Source organism: Saxophila tyrrhenica, assembly GCF_035928015.1.
Source record: "Saxophila tyrrhenica strain CCFEE 5935 chromosome Unknown scaffold_1, whole genome shotgun sequence".
In the NCBI taxonomy this organism is placed as follows: domain Eukaryota; kingdom Fungi; phylum Ascomycota; class Dothideomycetes; order Mycosphaerellales; family Extremaceae; genus Saxophila; species Saxophila tyrrhenica.
In genome coordinates this window covers 849,289-861,503 of record NW_027041733.1, presented here as the reverse complement: position 1 = coordinate 861,503, position 12,215 = coordinate 849,289, and the positions used below count along the sequence as shown (strand labels likewise).

General features: G+C 56.5%; 6 protein-coding genes across 6 annotated transcripts; 3 read left to right on the top strand and 3 right to left on the bottom strand.

Annotated features, from left to right (window-relative positions):
- Positions 1-98: 98 nt before the first annotated feature.
- Positions 99-2,404, top strand: LTR77_000379 (uncharacterized protein; the record flags this gene model as incomplete). Its single annotated transcript, XM_064797646.1, has 4 exons — positions 99-264; positions 323-1,608; positions 1,658-2,083; positions 2,135-2,404. 4 exons carry the CDS (start codon positions 99-101, stop codon positions 2,402-2,404), a joined length of 2,148 nt encoding a protein of 715 aa, XP_064663880.1.
- An 820-nt stretch (positions 2,405-3,224) lies between these two features.
- On the top strand, positions 3,225-4,706 carry LTR77_000378 (uncharacterized protein; the record flags this gene model as incomplete). The annotated part of the gene is made up of 1 exon (XM_064797645.1): positions 3,225-4,706. One exon carries the CDS (start codon positions 3,225-3,227, stop codon positions 4,704-4,706), a length of 1,482 nt encoding a protein of 493 aa, XP_064663879.1.
- A 1,165-nt stretch (positions 4,707-5,871) lies between these two features.
- LTR77_000377 (uncharacterized protein) lies at positions 5,872-6,779 on the top strand (the record flags this gene model as incomplete). The annotated part of the gene is made up of 2 exons (XM_064797644.1): positions 5,872-5,909; positions 5,960-6,779. The coding sequence occupies 2 exons, from the start codon at positions 5,872-5,874 to the stop codon at positions 6,777-6,779; spliced, it is 858 nt and encodes a 285-aa protein (XP_064663878.1).
- Positions 6,780-6,903: 124 nt separating this feature from the next.
- On the bottom strand, positions 6,904-7,724 carry LTR77_000376 (uncharacterized protein; the record flags this gene model as incomplete). The annotated part of the gene is made up of 3 exons (XM_064797643.1): positions 6,904-7,133; positions 7,189-7,554; positions 7,619-7,724. 3 exons carry the CDS (start codon positions 7,722-7,724, stop codon positions 6,904-6,906), a joined length of 702 nt encoding a protein of 233 aa, XP_064663877.1.
- A 320-nt stretch (positions 7,725-8,044) lies between these two features.
- On the bottom strand, positions 8,045-9,769 carry LTR77_000375 (uncharacterized protein; the record flags this gene model as incomplete). The annotated part of the gene is made up of 1 exon (XM_064797642.1): positions 8,045-9,769. One exon carries the CDS (start codon positions 9,767-9,769, stop codon positions 8,045-8,047), a length of 1,725 nt encoding a protein of 574 aa, XP_064663876.1.
- Positions 9,770-10,400: 631 nt separating this feature from the next.
- On the bottom strand, positions 10,401-11,632 carry LTR77_000374 (uncharacterized protein; the record flags this gene model as incomplete). Its single annotated transcript, XM_064797641.1, has 3 exons — positions 10,401-10,549; positions 10,605-11,316; positions 11,369-11,632. The coding sequence occupies 3 exons, from the start codon at positions 11,630-11,632 to the stop codon at positions 10,401-10,403; spliced, it is 1,125 nt and encodes a 374-aa protein (XP_064663875.1).
- Positions 11,633-12,215: the final 583 nt, after the last annotated feature.

Here is a 12,215-nt window from a genome sequence, read left to right as displayed (position 1 = left end):
AAACATCACATCATGTACTGACCGCACTTTTTTCAGACTTTTGTCCGCATCCCCATCGACTGTAAGACTTTCACAAATCACCACGCAGCATTGTAAGGATGCAGAACCACCGTGGTTCGAACGGCAACGGCTTCGGCCACAGGCCAAACAAGAACAACAAAGTCCCACCTTCGCCTACGCCAGGTCCGCGTCGCAGTCACGGCAACAACAACAACAACATGGAGAAGGCTACCGAGCAGGGTCGCTACGTGCCGCCGCAGAAGCGTGAGTGACTGTGCCGTCGCCACTTACCTTCGTTCATGATGAACTGACTTCGTGGTAGGTGCTGGTGGCAAGCAGCTCCCAGACATCGTGCGCCCGGAGTCGTCGATGTCGAACGCCACCTTCATGAGCCAAGCCCCTCCTCAGCACTTCGCACCCGTTCATCACAACCTCCCCAACCGCGGCCAGATGGCGCACCCTTCCTACGGCTACTTGCCACCATGTGGTAACTACGCGTACGGCCCGGACGACCTCACTGAGCAGATGGCTCGCTTCGATGCGTCTCTCGGCTCCGCTGCCGCTCACCCTGACGCACAGCGCTACCTGGGCAATGGGCGTGGCATGGGCAACGGTCGTCTCATGGGCAATAATGTCGGCACTGGTACCGGGCTCAGCTTCAGGAACGGCGGCGTCCGTCCAGGTTTCGGCAACGCTCCGGGCGCTGTCGGCGGCGGCGTGCCGTCCAACAAGCGGGGTCACGCGTATCGCCTCTCTGATGCCGACTCCGCACTCGGCGACTCCCAGGGCTACCGCATGGCGCAGATGATCATGAGCGGCGCTGCTGATGATCCGCGTGATCCGGACTTCGGTAACCCAGGTCCTTCTCGTCGCCCAGAAGCTGCACAGCAGGCTCTCATCGCTGCGCAGCAGAAGCACCATCGTGGAGACCTCGCTGCTGCCGCCGGTGAAGATGTGAGCCCGTACACCTCCGTCCACTGCCCGAACATCCGTGGCAACCCAGCCGCCTATCTCGGCACCAAGCAACTCCATCTTCCTCTCTGGATGAATGACGTCGACCACAACGGCGGTAGGCCAACAGTCGCGCAAGTGTTTGCCGATCTTCCGCTCATCGAGGCCTGCCGCGTGGCTCGCCCAAGCACTGCGGGTGTCATCTGCATCCGCAGCATCCCGTACACCACCACCCGCGCCGAAATCACCGCGTTCTTGGGTCGCAACTCGCAGATTGTGAACCAGCCCATCGGCACCCCCTTCACCGCGATTCACATCATGATGGAGCGCATGTCCGGCAAGACGCAAGATGCATTCATCGAGGTCGAGTCGCCGAAAGAGGCCGGTCTCATCCACGGCTCCTTCATCCAGCGCATTAGGCAAGGGCGTATGACCAAGCTCGGCGATCGCCCAGTCATCGTCGAGCTGTCGTCCCAGCAAGAGTTGATGAGTGAGATGTTCAATCGCGCGAAGACGGTGACCTGGGTCGGCAACCAGCCCAAGTTCGACAACTCTACCAAGTACTTCTACGACGGCGTCGAGTCGGTCGGCTTCGAAGGCTTCTTGCGCGACGAAGACTATGCTCACCTCCTGAAGCACATTGAGTCGCCACAGCGCGTAAGTCTTTCATTCTCATCTCTCGCCGAATGACCGCTAACTTTCGCAGTCTCCGTTCGTCCAGCGCTGCATCATCCGTCCGTACGAGTCCCTCATCTCGACGATCCACAAGTTCCCATGGTTCGACGTCGAGCACGTGCTTCTCTCCGAGCGCGATCAATTGTTCAAGGTCACCATCACGGCTATCGACACCCTCATGGCCCTCCTGCGCAAGCACGGCGGCACCGGTGGCCACGACGCGACGAAGCCGAACAACCAGATTCTCAAGGAGGTCGCCATCGCTGCTCTCACGTGCCCAGGCTTCTCCGAGTTCCAGAAGTCTCGCGTCATCCGCCACCTCCAGCAGGGCAACTACGGCCAATACACGGTCTCGAAGGGTCTCAACCTCACCTTCGGTGGTATCGACAACTACTCCCCCAACTGGCCGTTCCTCATCCTGGTCAAGAAGCCTGGCGTCAACGATGAGCTCATCGAGGTAAGCCCCAACCATTCACGTCACTGACCCCTTCCACTGACCACATCCCAGTACATCGCCGGCCTGATGCGTGACACCACTACGGGCAGCCAGATGTCCCTCGCCGACATTCACTCCATGCAGGCTTCCGGCAACCTCGCCAGCCCGTTCGGCCACCTGGACATCCAGTACGAGGACTGCAAGACGCTCGCTGACGTCGGCCGCCTCGAGCTGCGCACCATTGAGAAGATCCTGTGCTTCTCTCTTCCGCGCGGACGCCCCGATCGTACCTTCAGCACCGGTCGCTCGCTCGGCACCGGCCTGTACATGAATATGCAGTAAACATGCTAACAACATCGTTGACACTGTGCGTACCTTGGTGGCCTTGGACTCTCTAAGATGGAGGGTCATACATGGCATGGCGTATGGCGCATAAGTGGGTGCATCATCACGGCATATTGTGAGATGGGGTTGGTGCTTGCATGGCGGCGGCGTTCTTGGGTGAGCTTCATGTTCTTCCACGACTGACGATGATGACTGAATGTGCGATGATGGAACGATTGCATGAGCATGGGCATTGTCGGGCGTTGTGTGTGTTTTCTTGTGATACGGGCAACTGAGGGCAGAATCTGCAAGGATGGATGGCGGGCTCACTGTTCTGCTATCGTGGACGGTGTTGTTGTTCGGCTGAAGGACTTGTGGATGGATTCAGGACTGGATGCCGCCTTCTTGTTCATATGAGAGATTGAGTTATGGAAATGCAAAGGCTTTGTACAGCCACCAAAACCTCCCGATGTCCTCGATCGTGCCCTTCAACACGGACAGCGATGCACAGAGCACGAATGGCTGTTGGAGAAGCTCCACCTCCACGATGTAGATCGATCGTACCTTGCAGATGGCGCAGATCGAACGCCTCACTACGTCACTGACTTTTGGGCTTCGATATGGTCGTTCCTCCTTCATAAAACTCATTGTTGCTGCAATCACATGGTCTCGTAAGTGAAGGTGACCTCACCTCGTTCGCCTATCATAAGTGAGGCTGTCGTGCTTCGCTGAAGTCACGTTGTTCAAAGTGCAGCTCCTGCCTCTCGCTCGAGTCAATCTCACGACTCATCTTCGTCGACAGCGACCTCACCTCCCAAACCTCTACAACCTCCCAGCAATGGCTCGCACAACACGTTCCTCCGCCAAAAAGGCGGCCAATCTCACAGTCGACGAGCCAGAGCAATTATCGAGTCCGCCGGCGACACCAGCTCCAACCAAGTCGAAGGCAGCCCCGAAGAAGCCGGCAGCTACGCCAAAGGCTCCTGCTGCGAACATGAGCAAGAAGCGAGCGAGAGGTGCAGTCAAGCAAGAAGATGGCGATGTCAATGAGCTGCCGCACAATCTCGGGACAGCGATGCCTACGCCTGGCGCCGACTGGGAGGACTACGCTGCGTCTGGCCCGGCGAAGAAGCGAGCTAAGCGGACGCCTAAGAAGGAGGAGTCACCAGGAGAAGATACGGGAGTCACTGTGAAGGAAGAAGACGTAGACTTTGAGGAGGCTACACCGAAGAAGACACCTAAGAAGACACCAAAGAAGGAGAACTATGGTCTGACGCCCGGCTTGACTCCCTATCCTGACTTCCCTCGCCCCACAGCTGAGGACTGCGCTGAAGTCGTCCGTCTCTTGGAGAAGATTCACGGCCACGTCGAAGCCCCGAAAGCCATTCCGCCACCTTCACTAGATGTCTCCGGCTGTGGCGAGGTGCCTTCCGTGCTAGATGCGTTGATCCGTACGAGGCTCAGTGCGAACACGACGAACAAGAACTCTTCTACTGCATTCCAAGGTCTAGTTGCTCGCTTTGGCACTCTCAAAGAAGGCATCGGCAAAGGCAGCGTCGACTGGGATGCTGTGCGTGTGGCGCCTCAAAAAGAAGTCTTCAAAGCCATCGAGCGTGGTGGACTTGCCGACAGGAAATCGAAGGACATCCAAGCTATTCTTCAGCTGGCATACGACGAGCAGCAAGAACGCAAAGCTGCCCTGACCAACTCGGGCTCTGATCCTGCAGGTGCTGAGAAGGAGCCAGACCAGGAGAAACAAGAAGAGATTACCAAAGCTACCCAGAACGTCATCTCACTCGACCATCTCCACCTTCTCAGCACAGACGATGCTATCAACAAGATGCTCAGCTACCCCGGCATCGGACCCAAGACTGCGTCCTGCGTGGCGCTGTTCTGCCTTCAGCGGCCAAGCTTCGCAGTCGACACGCACGTCTTCCGCCTATGCCAGTACCTCGGCTGGGTCCCGAAGAACACCAAGAAAGGGCAGCCGAAAGTCGACAGGAACACGACGTACAGCCACTGCGATGTCAGGATTCCGGACGAGTTCAAGTACCCGCTCCACCAGCTACTCATCAAGCACGGCAAGACGTGTCCCCGCTGTCGTGCCATCACTGGGCAGGGCTCTGCTGTCTGGGAGGAAGGTTGTCCGATTGAGCATCTAGTGAAGAGGCATGGATCGAAGAAGGGCGGCACCAGCACGAAGGATCGGAAGAAGGCCGCTGATGCTGCGGATGATGCTGGAGAGGAGGTGGAGCTTGCTGCTGAGCTTGAAGGGGAGGACAGTGAGCTCAGTGATGTGCCTGGTGATGATGAGGCTTGAGCTACTTGAACATACAGCTTGAGGCATGCTGCATCTGCGCCGAAGATGAAGGCTTAATTTGACGACAGCATTTTGACACGACGAACGAGAAGGCCATGCTTGGTATAGGTAGTTAGAGATACCCAGTGATATGGTAGATAAGATGTAATTAAGACTGCATATGATCTTCCACAAGGATCCGGTGTGACCGCGTAACTTTGGTGTCGCCAGCTGATATGGTATGGAGATGATCATCACGACGTCACCATCGTTTCGAAATCTTGTTCCAGGTTGGCCCTTCCGGCGGAAAAGCTGCACTCTACGGGGCATTGATCTGGTTGTTTTAGTGCGCCTGCTTGAGTGAGGCAAGCTTTTCGACTGTACCTGCAGAACATCCTGGCACTCCACAGTCCGCCTGAAGAAACAACACTTCTAACGAACGAGCATACGCAAGTCTCTCAACTCGCCGGCTGATCAAACAGCTCAGATAACCGCCACCATCGCGTTCAAAAGGATCAACACAGGCGCGAGCCTGAACCCTCCATCGATGCCAGGACGTGAGCAGTTGGCCTCATTCACCCCTCTTTCCGCAAGCATGAACTGAACTCACTTCAGCAGGCAACGAAACAGCACACCACCCTCCGTCGTCGACGGGAGATGTGCTCCTCTACGTCCTCGCCATCTTCATCCCGCCGGTTGCGGTGCTGTTGAAGCGGGGGTGTGCTGCCGACTTCTTCATCAATGTCTGTTTGACAGTGCTGGGATGGCTGCCGGGATGTGTTCACGCGTTTTGGGTTATTACGAAGCACGAGACGCCGGCTTCTGGCTACAAGCTGCGATGAGAATGTGAATGAGGAACGATGGATGGGGATGCGAGTTTGTCGAGGGGAATGAGATGATGCTGAGAGCGAAGGCCACAGAGAGGGAGAGATGTCAATCAAGTTTTCAACTGTAATTAGTTAAGCTTTTAACTGAATTGGCCGGCCCTACGGGAGCTCCACCACATGCACTCGTCTCCTCTCTCTTCCGAGCCACAACGACGTTCATGCCTTCAAGCAGTCCAAGATCATTAAAAGTTTCCTCATCGACGAGCATAATCTGGATCGGCTTTTGTCTTCTGGCTGCTGTGACTGTCGGGCTCTACCGAAAGCATTACGGTGGCGAGCAGCCTACTACATCAGCAAGGATGAGCGACTTCACTGAGGCCAATAGGAAAGCATTCGAGTCAGTATGTGCGATCTATATTGATGCTTTCCAATGCTGATCTATTAAAGCGAGTTGTCAAGCAAATACGACACCGAACCATGGCGACACCGGATGACCGAACAAATAAAACAAGGACTTGTCGAACGTAAAGACTGGATCGGTATCCGATGGGCAAAGGAGGATGACACCTCCTACGGACGAGAAACGAAGCTCCTCGACTATGCCTGCGGTACTGGATTTGCCACCAAAGTAATGGGACCATGGGTCACGAACATCCGCGGCATCGACGTCAGCGAGAACATGGTCAAGCTGTTCAACGAGACGGCCCAAGCATCCGGCTTGAAGCAGGAGCAAGTTAACGCTGTAGTCGGTGATCTCCTAGCAGACGAAGTCCCATCACATCTCAACACGCCCGAGTACCGCGACTTCGACATCGCAGTGATAGGCCTAGGCTTCCACCACTTCGAGGATCCCAAGAGAGCTATCGATCGTCTTGTCGAACGCCTAAAGCCAGCAACAGGCGTGCTCCTCATCATCGACTTCCTCCCGTTCAACAAGGACGAAGGTGGACCGCAAGCAGCCGCCGCACACACGATCAAGCACGGCGGCTTTGCGAGACAGAACATGGAGATGCTCTTCCAAGCGGCGAAGCTCGAGAACTTTAGCTTCAGCGTCATGGAGGAGCCGGTGGAGATGGTGAGCAAAGACGGCAGTACCAACAAACGCACGGTCTTCTTTGCGCGAGGAAGGAAGGAGCCGACGACTTGGGGCAAGCTTGCGAGTTGGGTGACGAAGATGCAGGAGAATGCTGCGGATCAGTTTTCGATTGCGCCGAGGGAGGATGTGCCGGATCAGCTGGGGCTGACGGGGGGTAAGGTGAAGAAGTAGTTTGTTGGAGTGAGCCTTGGTGAATGTGTCTGGAGATGTTCATCTTCTACCTCGTGATCTGCTTCCCAATTAGAATAATGCCGAGATCATGCAAGCTCTGCGATCCCTGCCACCACATCTCCATCTACTGCGCAGGGCCAATGCCATGTTCCTTGTGCTCATCCTTGTCCATACTCGGGCAATGGTAGATGCTGATGGTGAGGAAACCACCGCACTGCTGCATCTCGTCTCCAGTACAGGTGTACTTCGGATCAGAGCAGGTCTGCAGAATGTCACCGTAGTATGGCACAGTCTTGTTGCCAGTGACAATGACGTGCGGAGAAGTGATCTCGTTGCCGCAGAAGCAATATCTACCTGTAGAAAGATGTTAGACGATGGACAACAATGTGGGAGGATGGGGCGAGCATACCAAACTCCACACCGGCATATGCCCAGCCATCGTTCAAACAAGTCCCGACGCACTTCTCACGTGTCATGGAGTAGGAATCCACCCCGAGATGCTGAAGTTCTAACGTGGGTGCCGACCCATCGTCATCGTAACAGCCGATGTAGGCGCACCCTTCGATCTCCTCGGGACCGCCGACAATCTCTGGGGAAGCGGCAGTGGTGGTTGACTTGGCGGTGCTTTCAACCGGCATTGGGTCCGAGAGGGTTGTCGAAACCGTGGCAGCGGACACGATGGTGTGGGGAATGGTGTTGCAGACGTCTCCAGTGCACACTTCCTTCGTGCTGGTGGAAGTGACGAAGCTGTTGGCATCTCTTTCGGCGTTTACGGCTGGAGACAGAGCAAGTCGATTAGCGATCTGCAGCAACAGACTGTAAAAGACGATAGGTCGTACAAGTTTTGGGGATCGTGCATCGCATCTCATGGTCGTGGCTATGGGTGCATTGCCCCAGGACGCTGGACACGGCAATTGCGGCGATGAGAAATGTCTTGCATGCCATAGTGGAAGCTGCTGTGAGGATGTCGATGATGCTTTCGATGATGATGCGGGTGGAAAACTGTTGACGGAGCTTCGTTGAAATGGATTGAGAAGAGGAAGAGGCGGAAGACGAGAAGAAAGTCAACACTGCTCGTACCTACTGCACTTGCAATTGATTGAAAAGTAAGAGCTGCTGTGCCGGCAGGCAGTGCAGTCACCCTTGCCGTTATTGCGTCCCCCGGCAGCTGCGACGGCCTGGAGCGTTGTTGCTTCCAGTGATCGTGGGAGCCATGTCGTCAATCGTCCGCCCGTCCATACTCATTGTGAACGCAAAGGCAAAGATCAAGACGTCGAAGCTGCGAAAGCGTGCTCCTCATCACCCAACACCCTGCCGTCCACATTCCCGCCATACACACCACCATCCAATATCCATCCCTCGTTATCGTCCTCATCCATCTGCACTCTTCTCCACGTGTTCCGCTGCTCCCTCTCAGTACCCTTGCCCTTCTCCTCCCGGGCTTTCGGCTTGATTAGCCCCTTCGCAAGCGGGTTATTGCTGAACGCACCGCCACCTCCCGAGCGACTTGCATCAGGCGCAGGGGCTACATAGCCATCATCAACCTCAGCACCTTCATCAGTACCGCCGTTGAAATCCGGCTTCTCCACATCAGCCATCTTGCGCACGACTCTGCCGCCTTTCAAATCAATAGACGCAACGACCTTTCGCTTCTCGTAGTCCGGCCGCGCATTCCATTCCATCTCCCGCAAAATCTTCTGCTGCTTCTTGAGCTGCGCCGCGCGCTCGGCCGGCGATGCCCACATACTCGTCCCCGAACTCGGGACGTCGTAGTCTGCTGCTTCGTCGTGGATCTGCGTTCGTCTGGCGTTCTGCGCTTGGAAGCTGAGCAGCTTGTCGCGGTGCTGTTTTGCTGCCTTTTCTCCTTCGTCATCACTTCCAGCGGGTGTTGCGGGAGTAGATGAGAGCGGACTTGATCGATTTGAACATGTCTGGGCGAGAAAGTCACGGCCAGTGAACGCGCGAGCCTTACCGTGGGCTACGTCAGCTTTTTTGTGGGCAGAGTTATTGGCCTTCATCCTCTCCTCTCCTCGTTCATCCTTGAGCACTCGCAGCACTTTTGAGATCTCGTCTGAGCTCAGCAAAGGACTGCCGCAGAACGTGCAAGGACCCAGGCCCTGCTTTACGCAGATGACTTGGCCGCAGTTGAGGCAGTTCGGTGCAATGTCGAGAAGAGGGTGTCGGGTAGCCATGCAATTACATCTCCGCTTCTCGGTTTCGGATGCCGCGTTCGCGGTTGATGATAGACTTGGGTTTGTCTGAACTTCAAGACTACGAATCGCTGAATCAAGGTCCGAAAGCGTCGAAGAAGCTCCATGCATAGCCGTTCCACCAGATATGTTGACCTTCGTCTTCGGCGCCGGCGATGCGCCTCTTGAAGACTGCGCCGAGCCACCTTTCCGTGGCGACAAGCTATCCGATATCAACGGCCCAGCAGCTGAAGGCGGTGCTTTCGACGTAATCGGCTCGTCTGTAGGCGCCGCATCTCCAGTGATAAGCGGCATCTGAGTAGCATCGGGCGTCTTCTGCCGTATCGCCAGGTTGTCCGCCACCACATCTTTATGCCTTTGCCGTGAAGATGTAGGCATATAATCGCTCTCCGCAGCCTTGACGTAGCCTCCTCCTAGATTCCCACGATCTTCAATCTGCCTTGCTGGTAGCGCATGGATATTGGCCCTCTTCTTTCCTCCTCGGCCACCTCCTCGCGCTCGCGGTGCCTCTGCAGGCCGGTTCGAAGCCTGTGATGCCCCCATTTGTCTGTCGTGGTTCGTAGGTGTACTGGAAGCCTGCGCATTCTGCCGCCGCTGGTTGAAGCTCGAGATGAACTCCAGTGCCTTCGCATCGTCGCCGAGTAAGTTCTTTAGATGTTCCGCCGCCGCATCCTTCGGTAATGTCTCTGCGTATTGAATGACCTGCTTCCCGCTATCGTCGTCCAAGGGTAGGAGTTGCTGAAGCCGTGGTAGAGCCCAGTCCTCCAGCTTTGACGCCATGCCGGCTCGTGGTGTGAAGGTGTTCCTCGTTCAGGCGCAACGCTCGCAATGTTGGTACTTGTCTTCACTGGCTCACGGCGTCATCTACACCAGTCGCAGGCGGTTGCGGTGACGGAACGGCCCTCGACTTGGAAGAAGACGAGAAGCGACATCTCGACGGGCGGCAACGGTCCGTATCGCCAGTGTTAATTCGAACTTCATCTTGGACAAGCCTGTGATGAGATAGAATCAGTTCACGAGCTGCACCTTCACCACAACATAGTGCACTGGGTGAGAACCAGGCTCGAGGTGCAGCGACGCGGCGATGGTTATCCCGCCATGCAACTCAGTCTCGCCAGCTGACAAGGCCACACGAGACGACGTGAGAAAAGATACAAGCAAGATGCTTGAATACTCATTACACTTCAGTGTTCAGCTAGTACGGTCAAACGCTCACAAAGCCACCCAGTAGAGACGGTCGCTAAACATGCTCGATCAAAGCAAGATTCCGCCCACCCAAAGAAAATCCCCAGCAATAACAGTCGCTCTGGCCATTGCAGCAATTCCCACCACACTGTTTCGCAGCAAATCAATCATCCGACTCTTCCATCCCAGCGGTACGCCTGCTATCCCGCCTGTCACCGATGTCCTCCTAGGTCTCCGATCCCTTAGGAGGCAGGTCGATGAGGTTGACCTGCACACCTGCATCGACTCCGGTCTTCTTGGTCGAAAAGACAGCCTCCTCTTGCCTCGCGGTCTCTGGAGTAGCGGTCGTGGCGCCGTCGGTGACATCGCCTTGCTCTGCAGAAACACGCGTCAGCTTTCCAGTCTCATCGTGTTTACATGGGCCCGCGACGAAGTGCCTGGACCATGGTCGAGTCATGGGAGGTGCGCTCCTCTTGCCTCAGCGCTTGGGCGGCTTGCGCCTGCTGCTGCTGTTGCATATATGCTGACGCACTAGTTTCAACAAAGACTTGCGCAGGCTGCCTGTACGTCTGAGGCGAAGGGGGCGCACGAGGATCCTCGTATGGGTATGAGGGGTAGTAGAAAGGTTGCATGGGTTGTGCAGAGTGGGAAAAAGCATGAGAAGAAGTGGGCGACGCACCGACGGGTGTCAGACCGACTGGTTCTGGGTACGTGAACGGCTGCCCTTCACGAGTCTGGCCCATCTGCGCTTGCGCGCCTGGCGGTGGTGGCGGTAGGGTTGGCGTGTGCGGCTCATCAGTCGAACGCTTCTGCCCGGCTTGCTGCTGAGGCGGGGGCTGCTGTTGGTACATCGGCGGTTGTTGGTAGCCCTGTGGTGGCGGCGGGTACTGGCCTGGTGGTGGTGGCTGACCCTGCTGAGGTGGGTACGATTGGTTGCGGTCGCCGTGCTGTGGGAGAGGCTGACCGTAGGCGCCGTAGAGTTGAGTGTTCGGTGGTGGACCGCCTTGACCGCGCCAGACCGTGTGAGCGGGGACGAAAGCCTGAGTTTGAGCGTGGACTGGGGTGAAGACGCATTCTTGAGAGAACCTCACGCAGTTGGTGCAGCGGCCATCCTCGGACTGGTCGAATCCGGAGCATCTAATCTGCGGACACGTGTCAGACGGCAGAAGCTGACGGTCACGCGAAAGGACTTACTTTGCGACGACGGCAGTAGCGACATGCGATGGCCGTACGCTGCCTAGGCGCTGGCTGCGGCGGCGGATACGCCATATGCGGGTGAGGTTGGTATGGCGGCGCGTACATCTGCTGTGGTGGCGGTAGAGCGCGATACTGATCCGGGTGCTGCGGTTGCATCGTCTGCATGGCGGGCTGTTGCGGAATGGCCTGTGAGATGGGCGGGATCTGGTTCTCCTCCGCGTTAGCGGCGTCTTCCGAGAGTGACGGATCGATGTCTGCCATCTTGCAGTTGATGGAAGAGGGATGTGGAGGGCAGAAGTTCAGGTTGCAGGGTGAAAAGGGAAAAAGCGATCGAATAACAGGTGACGGGGTCTTGGCAAAACGTGCAGCTGCAGAACGCGAATCAGGCAGGCGAGACTTACCTGCTGTGGCCTCGGCGTATATTGGCCGTTTGGCGGCGGTTGCGGTGACCAGTTCTGCGGTTGCGACGAGGGAGGGTTGTTGGCATTCCATTGCTGTCCGCCGCTGCCTCCAGGCGATGGGCTCTGGTGATACATGGTGTAAGGTGGCGGTCGATGTCGTGCTTGTTGGATCGATCGTTAGATATTTGATGCGACGAATCGATACGTTTCCGTCCCGCGACGACGTATTGGTGCACCGTCAGTCGGGTAATATTTGGATCAAACGTGCAGATGCAAGCAGCCTTGTGTGATGTCGTGCAAGAAAGGTGCGGGCCGGGCGGCGATGCCGTTGGATATGCGCGGTGAAGCTGCCGTGCGGGTGAAATCAGGCGCGCTGTTACACAACAACGGCGGTGCGTGAGAAGTGATGCAAGTGGTGGTTTGCGCAGACCTGCTCGCACTGT